The sequence below is a fragment of the Cydia strobilella genome, chromosome Z, assembly GCF_947568885.1.
Source record: "Cydia strobilella chromosome Z, ilCydStro3.1, whole genome shotgun sequence".
Taxonomy (NCBI): Eukaryota; Metazoa; Arthropoda; class Insecta; order Lepidoptera; family Tortricidae; genus Cydia; species Cydia strobilella.
Window position 1 is genome coordinate 12,026,898 of NC_086068.1, and position 15,428 is coordinate 12,042,325.

At 36.6% G+C, this 15,428-nt stretch overlaps 1 protein-coding gene across 1 annotated transcript in view; it reads left to right on the forward strand.

Annotated features, from left to right (window-relative positions):
• Positions 1-15,428, forward strand: part of LOC134754191 (SCY1-like protein 2) — a 129,783-nt gene that overhangs the window by 26,479 nt on the left and 87,876 nt on the right. Inside the window, exon 2 of the mRNA XM_063690328.1 lies at positions 11,526-11,755. Within this exon, the coding sequence (XP_063546398.1) occupies positions 11,591-11,755 (165 nt within the window). The 5' untranslated portion in view covers positions 11,526-11,590. The remainder of the gene's footprint in view (positions 1-11,525; positions 11,756-15,428) is intronic.

Below are 15,428 nucleotides of genomic sequence, written 5' to 3' on the forward strand. Positions count from 1 at the left end.
TGCTCCAAAACTGACGCTACCGCAATTCTACGGTGCTTACGTGGAGTTAGTGCTAGTTTCATAAATAATATAGGTATAAACTTGGGTATAACTTGGATGTACTCGGTTGCATCTGCAGTATCTGCACATCGCTATTGTGACGGGCATCTTCTAATTAGGTAAGCGGAACGAATATCGCTCACAACCTCCGACCGTACTCGGTATATGATCACGGCCCATTACGTGATTACACGAGAAAAAGCCTCTTACGTTCTATTAACTTTGCAATATTGTTTTTTTTTTACCTTAGCGTTTTATTTCGCATATTATACTCGTACAATAACTACTATATGAGTATGCATAATCGTGTATACTTATGAACAACTTACAAAGTGAGACATCGATACCTTATAACATAGAAGACATAGCTAGTTTAGAAGTACGAGCGTAAATAATATAATGCATCTCGGCGAGTATATGAGGTACTGACAAATTAGTTACCGATATTTTTAGAGATGGCACTTTACACTAAAATAATTAATTTTAAATAAGTAGAAATAAAGAAAACTTTTTTTATAATTTTTTTGTTTTCGTTTACCGAACAAAATAAATCAATTATAATTCTAACTAAAATGTCAACAATTGTGTAGTTTTCAACTAAAAGGTACCACATTTTCGGTTGTCGATTAGGTTGATTTAATTTTGAAGCTTTATGGAAATAGCGTCTTAGTGACAACCGACAATAAGTACCCGTGTCTTAAATGGCTAATGGTTAAAATTTCACCCTGTATCTACACCACTTAGTATATTTTGTAACGCTGATTTTTAGTCAGGATTTTATAGCTTAGGCGAATTGTGAAAACTAAAATAAAAATATTGGATTATAACCCCATTAAATTATCACCACGCAGCCGGAAGCAATAAATCAATTTTTATGTTCCTGCATCAATGAGATTAATTCACAGCGAGCACTTTAATCGGTGTTTCCTAAATTGACTGCCTAGCTAGCATTTAGGGAAGCTAACCGCCTGTGCAACTTGATTAGTGTAGTTACCTATACGTAGTAGTTCAAACTGACTGCCTAGCTCTGCTAGCATTTAGGGAAGCCAACCGCTGTGCAACTTGATTAGTGTAGTTATACGTGGGCCGATCAACTATTTTCTGTAGAAACCTGTCCTGTTCATTGGGAAAATGTTATAAGATCACGATCACAAACTTAGACCAATTTTCTTATGTTTGCTTTAGCTTATTATAATGGTAAATTTCTTAAGTTTTTTAAGAAAAATCTTGGTGACAGGACGAAATTTGTCTCCCATACAAAATATTACTGTCTATCTGTGTATTAATTTTAAAGTCAGTAAACTGTTACAAATGAAGGGGACAATAGTCGTGTCTTGAGTCACAGCTTTTGTCTCCTGGCTGACAATGTTCCCCTTCATTTGTAACAGTTTACTGACTAAAATATGTAATAAGAAAAAAAGGTTAATATTAAAAACAAATACTATTTTACTTCTATCTCTAACACACACCAGTACTGTTTCCATTCCCTAATATTAAGCGTTTACCAAATTATGTTAAAAAACTTTGTCTTCAAACAGCGCATGTGACTCAGGAGATAATATCCACATAAGTATTACAAAATTGAGGCTAATTTTATTTCTTTTTCTAGGCATGTGTTAACGTGCCAGCTTTGCTAAAGCCAACTGGCATCGCCAGGGACGACGGCAAGGGACTCGACGGTATGTCCTTAGTTCCGTGGTGTTTGGGAAGGGTGCTAGTGTGGGACGCTACATGTGTAGACACACTGGCTCCTTCCCACCTCACCGGAACCAGTAATCAAGTAGGTGAGGCGGCTAAATCGGCCGAAAAGCTCAAAATTCACAAATACAGGGGTCTTGGCCCCAAGTATACTTTCATGCATTTGGGGTTGAGACCCTCGGCCCGTGGGGTCCTAATGCTCTACAGCTTTTTAAAAAGCTATCCAAAAAACTAGTCGACTTCACTGGCGACTGAAGAGCTGGCAGCTTTCTCGCGCAACTTATTAGCATCGCAATACAGCGGGGAAATGCTGCCAGCATCCTCGGCACCATGCCAAAGGGGCCACATTTTCTAGACGTATTTTAGTTTTATTTAGTTTTAGTATTTAGTTTTATTTTATAGATGTTCGTTTTTAACAAATTAGTGTTGCCTTTAATAAATTATTATAGTTTTGTACCTATCCGTGAAACTAACATTTTGGATTAATTTAATATTAAAAAAATCTTGAATTATAAGTTTTAATTTTTATTCTAATTTTAATTTTAATATTTAATATTTGATATGTAAATTGTATATGGATTCCGAATTGTCCGAAATAAATGCATTTTTTTTTAATAAGTTGTTTTCTATCCTCCTAAGTCCCAAGTGCATGCTAAAAGAACAAAATGGCGTTCATAATTGAGTCCTGGGTATTGCTACGCAGAACGTGTCACTATAACCGAATGTCCTTTAAAAATATTAAATGTATTACTTATAGTCATTGAGTCCTGAACTTATAGCATCAGTTTAATTTGTTTCAAACCCGACTATACGATTTTTGCTAGAACAAACATTATTCAGTACCAAAGAAACTTTTTTTTTGCACTAAGTCAAATAATCCATACTTTTGTTTTTTTTAAAGAACTCTCGTGCTTAGTATGTAGTAGTTAATGTAATAATTATAGGTAAACAGCATGGGTAATTGGTTATTTGGTTTTATTTTCTTGACCAAATCAGAACTTCACCACGCGTACGCACAAAGCTTTGCTTCTCAACTCCTCAACCTTGAGTCCTGGCCCGACGGTTGCTGGTAGAAGGGTAATCAGCCTCATTTTCCAAATCATTGGAATATTTATTTTCTGAGCTAGACGAGTCCGCATCAATAATGGTCATCGCTACGTTGACCAGAAACTACGTCTATTTCAGGGTCTTGATAAGTCGAACCTTCGCCATCCTCAGTGTCTTTTATTTCAGATTCATTGAGAAGCTGATCTATGTCCACGTCGCGTAGCACTAGAATGAAATACCATTTATTAACCGAACTTACTTTTAAAAGAACAAATTAAATTACCTTGCAAAAACATCGTTTACGTCGCATGTTTGTCAAAAATAATACATTATAGTTAAATATTACAAATTCATTAAAAAAAACACAATTTTAATTGCAAGAAATACCAATATTACCTTGAAGTACCATTAAGGATTAGGATTTTCCTATCCTGAATATTACCTTGAAGTACCGTAAGATTTACTTACGTTGTTTCCCACATGCTGCCATTGTCCTCTTTTGCTGGCCACTAAGAACAAGTATGGCGACTTGGTTTCGTTTCATTCAACGCGTGTGACAGGGACAAATATATAAACACTAAGATAATGGCGTTTAGGTCTAAAATATGGCAATAAAGTTTAAAAATTGGTTTTGTTCGTTTAATAGGTAGTTCGGTCATAACGAGACCTGTAATTTTCAAATCGCCAGGACTTAACAATGGTTGCCATTTTGTTCTATTAAAAGCTAGTTCGGTCTTTCTAACAAGTAATATTTTAAAAGCCCGGGTCTTAGGAGGCTATACAAAATTCTCACTCGAGTCCGTGACCCAGAAGACGTTTTACGTGAGTTTGTTATGAAATTCATGATAAAAGCCAGTAAAACGTGAAAACGAGCGATGCTCTGGATATATTTGTAATCTTTTTTTTTATACCACGTCGGTGGCAATCAAGCATACGGCCCGTCTGATGCGACGCCTGAAACACCGGAGATATTACACGCGCGTTGCCGACCCTTTAAAAACCTGTACACTCCTTTTTTGAAGAACCCCATACTGTAGCACCTCGGGAAAACCGCGGCAGGGAGCTCATTCCACAGCCAAAGCGTACGCGGGAGGAAATTTCTCTTAAACCGCACAGTATGCGACCATTTAGGTGCTAGGGTGTGAGGATGAACACCCTGCCGATGGCGAGCGGTGCGGTGATAGAAAGCGGCCGTTGGCATCATGTCAAACAGTTCTTCAGAGCACAGCCCATTATACAAGCGGTAGAACACGCATAAGAAGGGGAAGTCTCTCCTTAGACTTAAAGGTTCAATACCGCTTGTGAGTTTGGGATCGTCGACGATTCGTACAGCGCGCCCTTGGACTGAGTCGAAGGGTCCAAGCTGGCATCCAGGTGCTCCTGCCCAAAGGTGACAGCAGTACTCCATATGGGGTCTGACTTGCGATTTATATAGCAGCCGTCTTTGCCCCGGAGTAAAGTATCGCCGTGCTTTATTGAGCACACCGCACACACAATCTATAAAAATGCTATTATCCATATACAATGAATAAATAATGAATGAAATGAATGATGTTAGCAAACATCAACGTCCATTTTTTTGTAAAAAAAGTTGATTGGATACAAGTAATAGTTGATTCGCCCACGTAGTAGTTCAAACTATTTGGCGTGGACAAGGGGCGAAAATTAAATTCTGCTCCACCGAGAGTACTGTGTACCGAGTGTACTCTCTCTTCCGAAAATCGTTTTTTCTAGATCGCGATTTTTGCCATTCGCAATTTTTACCATTTTATTTTTTCTTAATAGCTTCTTTTCACGAAAGCATTTCTAATCATTCGCATGTTTTCCCATTAATTTTATTTTCCAGTAGCTTATTTTCCTGTTACGTTTTCTAACCAGTCGCATGTCTTCCCATTTTTCTTATTTTCCAGTAGCTTATTTTCCTGTTACGTTTTCTAACCATTGGCATAATTTAGATATGTATTCTTATTATAATATACGAGACACTAATTAAAATATAACTTCTGTTTGTAAATCAGTATCGTACAATAAAATAAGTCGGTTCTGGCACTGTTTTGCTCGCAGTTCACCTAAACACTGTATTTGTGTTCGGGTATTCGTGGACAATCCTTAAATCTAATTTCAAGCTACTTGAATGACAGGACGCAACTTAACAACGGTGTTTACAGCGCAAATGAACCCTCCAACCAATACGGCATCCCCAAAGGGTGGGTCTTAGGACCAACCCTTTTTCTGACTTACATCAATGATCTGACCAATATGCAATTTAATAATGGGCTAGTGGTCTCTCTCTGGTGGCTAGAGATCCGCACGGCAACCATACACATATACACACTTACTATTTCTACCTATATAAATAAGATCTTTATCCTCTTTATTTGAAATGTATATCTACAGTACGCTTATGTTTAAAATATAATTATGTATTATTTACAACCGTGAACGCTTAACGCACGTACACCGACAGAAAAAAACACTTCCAATAGAAATCTCACTACTTTTAATGTTTAGTTTTAGTTTTAATATTGTTAAACCTATTTTGATTTTTTTAACCTTTGTATGAAAGAGCGAATACCTCCTAACACAAATGTCAAACTTAAAAGGAGGATTCGACACCTAAGAAAAACCTTGTTAAAAATAAACGATTTTTTTTAATTAAACACCTCGCTTCGCTCGTCGTCCCACCTATCTATTTTCTGTCTTCCGTGATTGTAAAAAAATTAAATATATACTGGGAAATTATGCCTATGGTTAGAAAACGTAACAGGAAAATAAGCTACTGGGACATAAAATGTATGGGAAAATATGCGAATGGTTAGAAACGCTCGCTTTCGGGAAAGGAATCTGTTGAGAAAAAAATTAATGGTAAAAATTACGAATGGCAAAAATCGCGATCTGGAAAAAACTATTTTCGGAAGAGATAGTACACACTCTCCACCGGTAGCTTTTAAGTGGGAACCGTCAACTATTTGTACTTCTTTATAGTGTTTTGACAGCGTTGAAGATATTAAATAAGGGTCGGCTGGTTTGTTTTATAGAGAAAAATGCTCTTGTTAGTTAATCGCAAAAGGCCACACACTTACTTTAGAAAACACCGATTAAATTGCTTGCTGTGAATTATTCTCATTGATGCAGGAACATAAAAATTGATTTACTGCTGGAGTGCCAAGTATTGTTAAAGCGAAATATGATTAGGCGATGTACGACTGTACAAAATATATTTTATTTTTTACGTCTGCTTGTTTAAATTTTCCTTACAAATAAGATTTGCAGAAATAATTAAATCACAGCTTGGCAAATATCTTATTTTCGACGAAGGCTATTTATAATCTTTCAATAAAAAAAGACAAGAGATCTATCACTGGAGCTGTTTAAAGATAAATGCGCGTAAATGTCAGTGCACTTAAAATTAAATTAGAAGACAAAATACATATAATAGGGAATAAAAATTGTAGAGATTTCTATAACCTTGCAAGTGACCCACAAAACCTGCTAAAATGAGATTAAATTATTTTATCAAATGTAGAGCAAAATGATCATTAGAAGCAGCGGTACAAGTTATACAGGCGTGCATAAGCTTTCTTCCTGACCATGAGACAGATTATACATAGAACTAGAACCGAGCTTTAAATTCGTCCAAAGGAACTGTCTAGCACTAGTAGCTACTCGTATCATCTTATCGTAATACATCGCATAATATAATTTTGTCCAGGAAACGAACTGTCGAGCACTAGTATTGTCGTGCCTTATTACGTCGCACGATCTAACTTCGTCCAAACGAACTGTCGAAGACTAGAATTGTCGTGCCGCAATACGACGCACAATTTAACTTCGTACAAATGGCCTGTCGAGAACACTAGTAGCCGCAAAGCCCGCAATACATCGCACAATTTAACTTTGTTCAAAGTTCAAAGATACTGCCGGACACTAGTTTTGTCGAATATTGATACGTCGCACACTGTCTCTTAATAAAATATCGCAAAATGGCAGTGTTGTTAAAAAAGAATGACGCACAATCGAGGTCGCACTTACCTATGTGTCCCCATATCTACTGAGTAGGCAATAATGTTTAGATAACTTTGCTTTACCTTTAATTTGCCTATAATAGCCATACTCGCAGTATAGGTACATTTATAGGTATTCAAAATTTATATTTGGTGTAGTAGTACTTAAGTACCTTTTTTACGAAGTATTAACGTTTTTTTCTACATTATTTGTAACTTTAATTACTTTTCATTATCAATACCACAGATAGATATAACTCCGTAATAGATGGATACAGTCTAAGGAAAAAACGTGCCTCGAAAATCAAGAAAATTTGAGTCTCGTTCAGAGGGCGCTACTAGCTTTGGCCTACTGTTGTATAGATGGCGTTGACGGTTTCGTTTGTTATTTAACAATTTTAACGCATATCACTGAAATAACATGGGTCAAAATCATAAAAATAATTAATGCAAATAAAAAAAAAACATTTATCCATATTTAAATACATTTTATCGTATTTTTATAAATCTTCATTTTTAGTTTTAAAGTGTGTCGACAGATGGCAGTGAATTTACTGGGGTTACAAAATTTACTATGACAGTACCGCTCTAGTATAAGTATGTCAATACATATCACTTAAATTTAGTGTTGTTTTTCACTGCCTACTAATTTGTTTGTCCACACGTAAAAACGCTATAAGTCGACATGTAATAATTTTCTTTACAGTACATATGGTGCTACTTTCTCGCACTAGTGCGTAAAAAAACACTTTTCGTGCATATGTCGAAAGCTTAAAGGGCCATATGTACTGTAAAACGTTGTACGATACACGAGCGTATAGGTAATTCGCAACTCGTGTCGATTTAAAACACTCCCTGCGGTCATGTTTTAATTTATCGCCACTCGTTTCGAATTTTCTCTTTTCCGCACTTGTATCGTAATAGTACATTATTGTCGAGGCTCGGAAGTAGCTACTTGCTGGCTGAGGAATTGTTTTAAACGGACGACCTTGGGAGTCCGTTTAATTGAATCCGAAGCCAACAAGTAGCCTTCCAGCCGAGTCATATATAGTGCTTTTCTCAAAAATGACGCAATAAATGCAAATATAATAGAAATATTTTACAGAAGCAACATTGTTTGTTATGTATATATTTTCACAGAAAAAAGTAAAAAGATTTGCTTTGCCGCCGTTTTATTTTTTAAATTAAAAATGGAAGCGTATTTTTCTGCTGAAAATACTCCAACTTATTTGAGACACCTAAATAGTCGCGGTACCAACATTATAATAATAAGTACTGATCATCTGTTTGGCTGTTTAATGGATCTATGTGGACCTATGCCTTCATTTGATATGGCCAATTCAACTTTTAAAAAGTTTGGAACTCGACAAATAATGGAATTTGTATGCAACATTGCAGTCCCGAAATCGAGACTGCAATGTTTTTAACTTTTTAATTTTTGGACTGACCATAAACTACGCACTTCGCGACCTACTTTTTAACCGGCAACGTCGACTTTGCCGTCCATTTTTGAGAAAATGACTATTGTAGTGCGCGATGAAGCAATAATTTATCATTTACATACTAAAGTATGTTACGAAAAAGGTCAGATGAAAAGATAACATGTTATTTTAAATGTTGTCTTACTCGTGACCTTTTGTCTTCCGAATAACGCGGAATTAGCGTCTCATTTTAATACTGTTTGTTAAAGAATACTCATACTCATACTCACCTACCTACCTACCTTTTTACCGAATGCACATTTGAAGCAGTTCATCTTCTTATCTGGTGATTGCGAGGGGCGACTGACTTTTTTAAGCCTAAAAAAACGATTGAGAAAAATTTATCTATTTTTCTGCTTCAATATAATCTTCCTCTAATGCAATGCATTTATTACATTTTTCATATAATGAGTACAGGCCGTTCAGACAATATTTTTTATTTTGGCTGTCAAAATGGTCCTGTGCAACCGCCTTCATTTCTTCGTCACTTCCAAATCGTTTTCCTCTTAAGTCTTTCTTCAAATTACTGGATAAAAAATAGTCGCTAGAGTCCAGATCTGGACTGTAGGGCGGGTGGTTAATTTCTTCGAAGCCGGTTTCCTTCAGAGCAAGCTTAGCAACATGAGCGGTGTGAACGGGTGCGTTGTCTTGCAAAAATAAAATGCCTTTTACTTAGTTTGCCCCTTCGTTTCTCGACCATGGCTTGACGCCCCTTTTTTAACAGCTCGGCATAATAAACTGCATTTATTGTAGAGCCTTTCGGCAAATAATCTATTAGAAAGAATGTGGCCATTAGCTTAACGCCGTTTTTTGCACTTTATACTTATTCCGTGGCCTTTCACCCTTTTCGATCCACTGCATAGATTTAGATTAGACTCCGGATCATACTATACTGTCTTATCCACGTTTTATCAACAGTAACCATACGGGAACAAACTTCATCTAAATCATCTTCGCACAATTCTAAAAATGCCTTACAAGTTTGTACATGACGTTCTTTATCGAAAGCTGTCAGCATTTTCGGCTCCCAACGAGCAGTAACTTTCGTCATGCATGTGCAAATGTTGATCAACTTCTCCAACCCTTTCCTAACTAATACCTAAGGTTTCTTTTAATTCTATATCACTTGGTTAGTATATATGTCAGATCTAATATTAATAAAATAACCCTATAGTCGCTACAAAAGAACGCCCATACATAGGTATATAGATATTATCTATTAGTATATAGATACTAATGCGTTTCACACACTTTGACATGACAACAGGGACGCAGCAATACGTAATGGCTCCTCTACACGATGGGTCATCATACTGTAGAGAAGGTGTAGGGTGTAGGGTGTAGGGTAGTGGTGTCGGATGGCTTATGGCGCGGCGGGATAGCCACGATGTCGGTTTTTCGCCCGCACATTTGTGGATTTGTATGTTGATAGTTATGTAATGCCCTTTTACCAAGTTTCAACGTCTATTCCCTTTTTAACCCCCTTAGGGCCTTTAGGGGTTGAATTATCAAGCGTTGAAATACCTTTTTTTTAGTAAATCTTATTATGCCTTCCTAAGAAGTTTTAATGTTGTAATGGATTTTCAAACTTTCAACCCCTTTTTAACCCTTTTAGGGGATGAATTCGTAAAAACGCTGAAATTTATTTTCTTGTATTCTAATAACATGCCTTTATACAAAAATTATAGCCCCGCTCTCAAAGAAATGTTTGATCTCCTTACAAACTTTTAACCCCTTTTTCACCACCTTAGGGGATGAATTTACAAAAAAACGTTAAAATCAGTTTTCTAGTTTTTTTTTATAAAATACTTTTTTACTAAGTTTCAAATTCCTAGTTTAAAATAAAACTTGAACCCCATACAAACTAAATCATCTTCGCACAATTCTAAAAATGTCTTACAAGTTTATAAATGACGTTCTTTATCGAAAGCTGTCAGCATTTTCGGCTCCCAACGAGCACTAACTTTCGTCATGTGCAAATGTTGATCCAAAATTTCTCCAACCCTTTCCTAACTAATACCTAAGGTTTCAGCTATTTGCCAAACCTTAATTCTTCGATCCTTTAATACAAACTTTTTGACTTTTTCAATGTTTTCTTTAGTCACAGACGATATTGGTCGCCCTGATTGAGGGTCATCTTCGATAGACTCCCGTCCAAGTTTAAAAAGTCGACTCCACTTTTTAACAGTGGCATAAGAAGGTCTCGATGCACCGTAAATAATAGCCATTTCCTCAAAAATACTTCGCGGTGATTTGTTATTTTTCGTGTGGAACTTAATTACAGCACGGTGAAAAAAAAATTGTAATATGCGTTGAAAACTCACACATGATAAACTATATCGTTGAATATCTCGAGACATAATAAAAGAAATAAAACATTTTTTTTCTTTAATAATTTACTTTTTAAATGGTATTTTTCGTGGCCAGTGCTATTAACGCATATGCAACCTCGAAGTACCTTAGGCTTAGAACTTTTCAGTCGCCCCTCCAAATTCAAATTCCAAGTTTGCAGCTACATATTTCCAAGGAAATGTTACTCTTGTACTAGTAATACTATAGAATACAATAGTGAAAAGAAAACAATTTGGTAAATGGTGAATGGAGGTACCTATAGGTATAGTACGTGAAGTACGTAGAACGTGAAGGCGTAGATACCTAGTGTTCGGTTTTTGGACAAAGCTTGCTGCGGATTTTATTTTGTAGGTACATTTTTGACGAGACCTGTAGCGAATTATCACTGATGTAAATTGGACGAAGTTTGTTGCGGATGACGTTTAGTACCAACGCTTTTGAATTAAATTGTTATGCGGGTAAAGGTACCTTATGGCGGTTGGCGCTACGCTATTATTAACGCCGCTCCAATTAATATTTGATGTCGCTTACGTCGCATAGCGCCGCAATAAGCGACGTAAGCGCCAGCCGCCATAAGCTACCTTTTGCCGTGAAACGTCACATATCTTTACTATTTCATATCTAGTGAATCTCTAATTCATTTCTCGAATCGCGCCGTAATAAAGGTATTTTATTATATTTGAGATAAAAAAGAGTGAAATAAAAAAAGTTTATACGCGATAAACAGTGGAGCCCTTTGCCCCACTCCCCCGGGATCTCACTTCTATAGTATACCTGTAAACTCCTACAATTAAACAAAAAAAAATTGCCCCACCATGGGATATGAGCTACAAAGTTTGTTTAAAAAAATACTGTAAGCTTACCATCACTTTGGAAAAATTTGCATTAGTATATACTTTTACAGGTGAACAAGCCAAAGAGCCGGAATCCTCACGCACCGAACCGTTGTCCCGACGCCTCGGCTCCGGCATGGCGGGCATCATATCCAAACTGAAGAGCGTGAGCACCCAGAACCCACCGCAGCTGGAGAGCAACCCGATCATGCAGTACTTCGAGATCGGCAAGGAGAGCAGTAACGCGGGCCCGGGGCTCGTATGGCGCGTTCACGACGCCTACAGAAAAAGTGATGGGAAGGTGAGTAATATCACCCAACTTTGCTACCACTAGCTCTTAATCTTTAAAAACTGCGTCTTTCTCAAATAACTGGAGCAAAATTAGACTGTGTAGTGTGTAAACCTTTAGTAAATAATAACATCCTAAACCTAAGACTACCAGTCATATATAGATACAAATGATAGGGATTTTAAAATGTCTGTAAGTATTTACAACAGAGCTTCTAAATCCTAAGTCCCGACCAACCCATTTCAATGCGCTATAGAAAAGGTTTCATACTTGTTCCTGGTGGACGTTGTTGCTAAGTATATATATAACATATAAGTATATATACAACACAGAGATCGGAATTAACTTAAATATATTACTCTAAGTTGTTACAATTGTTATTAAGTGAATAGGTGCATTATTTCATAAATAACTTAATAATTTATGACAACTAAATACCATACCTACTTACAGTATACAGACTTATTAAAATAGCGTACCCTTTCCGATTTCAGCCGGGCTAGCACATGATTCGCGCGAGTATACATATCTCGCCGCGACATAGACTACCCTTCCCCCTTTAATTCATACAGTTAGTAAAATACGGGTAGTCTATCTCGCGGCGAGATATTGTCGCGCCAATCATGTGCTATGTCTACTGGTAGGTACAGCAGCATCAAATAGGTGGTGACGGCCAAACTTGCCAAATATATCGGTAACACTCCTTGGTTATCTACCTTACAAATAAGGATGTGTATATTTAGCCTTTCTTGCCGTCACTATATATATAGGTATGTCATGCTGAATTTACACACGGTGTGTGCCCTGGTGCATTTACCGACACATTTAATGCAGGCCCATTGTTTATTAAATGTATCGTTACTTTAGGGCCTGTTTCACAATGACCAAGTAAAGTATTTGATAGCTAATTAACAAATAAATTAACTGCCAGATAAAACTTTATCTTCAGTTGTAAAGGTATTTATCTACCAGTTAAGCTTATTCGAAGATTGCGAAACGCCAAAGATGACTTTATTCGTCAGATAAGTGACAAGTACTAGCTTAATCAGCACTTTAGTTGGACATTGTGAAACAAGCCCTTAATGTTCTACAACTATGAACAGTTTAAAGCAAACTCTTAAACTAAACTAATAGCATAAATGAAACTGAATGCTAGCTTAAATATAGTATTGTATTTTTTTTACTTCATAACTACCTAAGTTTACATACCTACCTACTACAGTAGGTAATATACCTATATATAGTATATATAATCGTAGTTAGGTGCTAACTATATGACCCTATTCGGAAAATACGATCCGGTTAAATAAAAAGATAAATGGGAAACTATACATTCATTTACTTATATCATAAAGTAACTTATACTAGAGCGGTACTGTCATAGTAAATTTTGTAACCCCAGTAAATTCACTGCCATCTGTCGACACACTTTAAAACTAAAAATGAAGATTTATAAAAATACGATAGAATGTATTTAAATATAGATAAATGATTTTTTTTATTTGCATTAATTATTTTTATGATTTTGACCCATGTTCTTTCACTGATATGCGTTAAAATTGTTAAATAACAAACGAAACCGTCAACGCCATCTATTCGACTGTAGGCCAAAACTAGTAGCAAATTTTCTTGATTTTCGAGGCACGTTTCTTCCTTAGACTGTATCTATCTATTACGGAGTTATATCTATCTTTGCTTATATCCATTAAAATAAACAAGTTAAACAGTAGTAAGCCAGGGTTGAGGCGCTCGCAGCCAGATATTATTGTTATTGGACCACTGACATATTTCTAAGGACGGGCCTTACGGGCAATAAGAATGCGGCCAGTACAGCGGTGTCACGCACATGAATTCGAGCCAATCGTGCAGTCTAACGCCACAACGCGATTGGTTGATGAGTTAGCATCACGCGCGCGATTGGTCGCAACTAGTTGCGTTAGACTGCATGATTGGCTCGAATTCGTGAGTGAAACCGCTGAACTAGCACCATTCTTAGTGCCCGTAAGGCCCGTCCTTAAATATACAGTGGAAACTGGATAAGTGGAACCTGGGTTAGTGGAAAACCTCTTTAAGTAGACCCAAGTTCTCGGTTCCAGTCCCTTGGCAATGAATTACCTCTATAAGTGGAATTTTGGGACCTCTATAAGCGGAATCCATTTTTTCGAAAATTTCTTATTTTTACCTCTGTAACTGGAAGCAGCCGTCTCCGAAACCTCTATGAGTGGAATAGCTTATATAATTTGTATTTTTAATAAACCGTCACTTTTTCATTAAAGTATGTCAACGTGTTGGACGACGCGACGCGCCCCGTGGATTTCGTCTAACCGCACTGCTAATGAATTTGTCAATCTGGAGCTCATGCAAACTTAATTGAAATACTTAATTACCTAACTCGGAGGCGTATTATTGCAGATATGCAACTCATAGCTGTTGCAGATAAGATAAGACATTACATTAATGCTTATAATTTATATTTAGACAAGCATGTAAAGTATTACTCGACGTTAGAAAGTCAAGACCAAATACCGCTAATTTCAAATTGGTCAAGTGTCTGACTCGCGTGCCGAGGGATCCGTACAAAGTTTCGGTTATTGCATTCTACCATAAAATTGATGCCATACAAAATGATAATACATCATCATATAGTTCGTGTCATTTACGATGACGCACAGATTAGTCAAATCAAGTCAAATCTAACCTTTAATGACAATACGAGTCAAGGCACGCGTATATAAAGAAACTAACAACTGCATCTTTTCCCCTCGTTACTACGCACCCATACTAAAACAATACAACAACACTAAGTTAAATTACCACATTAATGCAGTAAAAACTATATGCGGACAAAATTTCACACTATTGGTGTAGATGTAGGCGTAATAGAACCGATTAATAGGGCTTCCAAGTGTCTGGGTAATATCGTATCGACATATTTTCTAGACGTCATAGACAGCGGCACTAGGTACTCGTGGAGTAGTTTCACAAATATATCAAGTAATTTACTGGATTCCAACATTAAATAGGTAAACTATTACGGTGCTTACTACAAATAAAGCTACTGCTGCTACTACGAGTATATGACATTTTTCATAGAATAGGTATCTCATTGTTCAATATCAAATAAGATTATAAAGTGACGGTTCAGGAACCATTGCCAGGGCAAAGAGGAGATAAGAATTAGGGTAACGGATTTACTTATTTACCTATACATGGACACACGGTTATTTACATCAAAGAGGATGGAATGGACTGTGTTGACGAACGGGAGACCCTTATTATCTCTTTCGCCGTCAACACAGTGAATCCTATTATCCTCCTATTTTAAATGTTGTATATGTCATATACAACATTTAAAATATATGTATAATATAACATGCATAAATACGGAAGCTCTAATAATTGAATATTTGGCCACTAAGAACGAACTTGAATAGGTATCTCACTGAGAAGGTATAAGTAAAATGCACGCACAGAAGGTATGGGTAAATAATTATGTGTTGATCTACTAGGAATAGGGGGTCCTTTATCTTAAATACTCTGTTACTTGCTTAAATTTAAATTGTTAGGTTTTTAAAGGGTCGGCAACGCGCATGTAAAATCTCTGGTGTTGCAGGCGTCCATAGGCTACGGTGACTGCTTACCATCAGGCGGGCCGTATGCTTGTTTGCCACCGTCGTGGTATAAA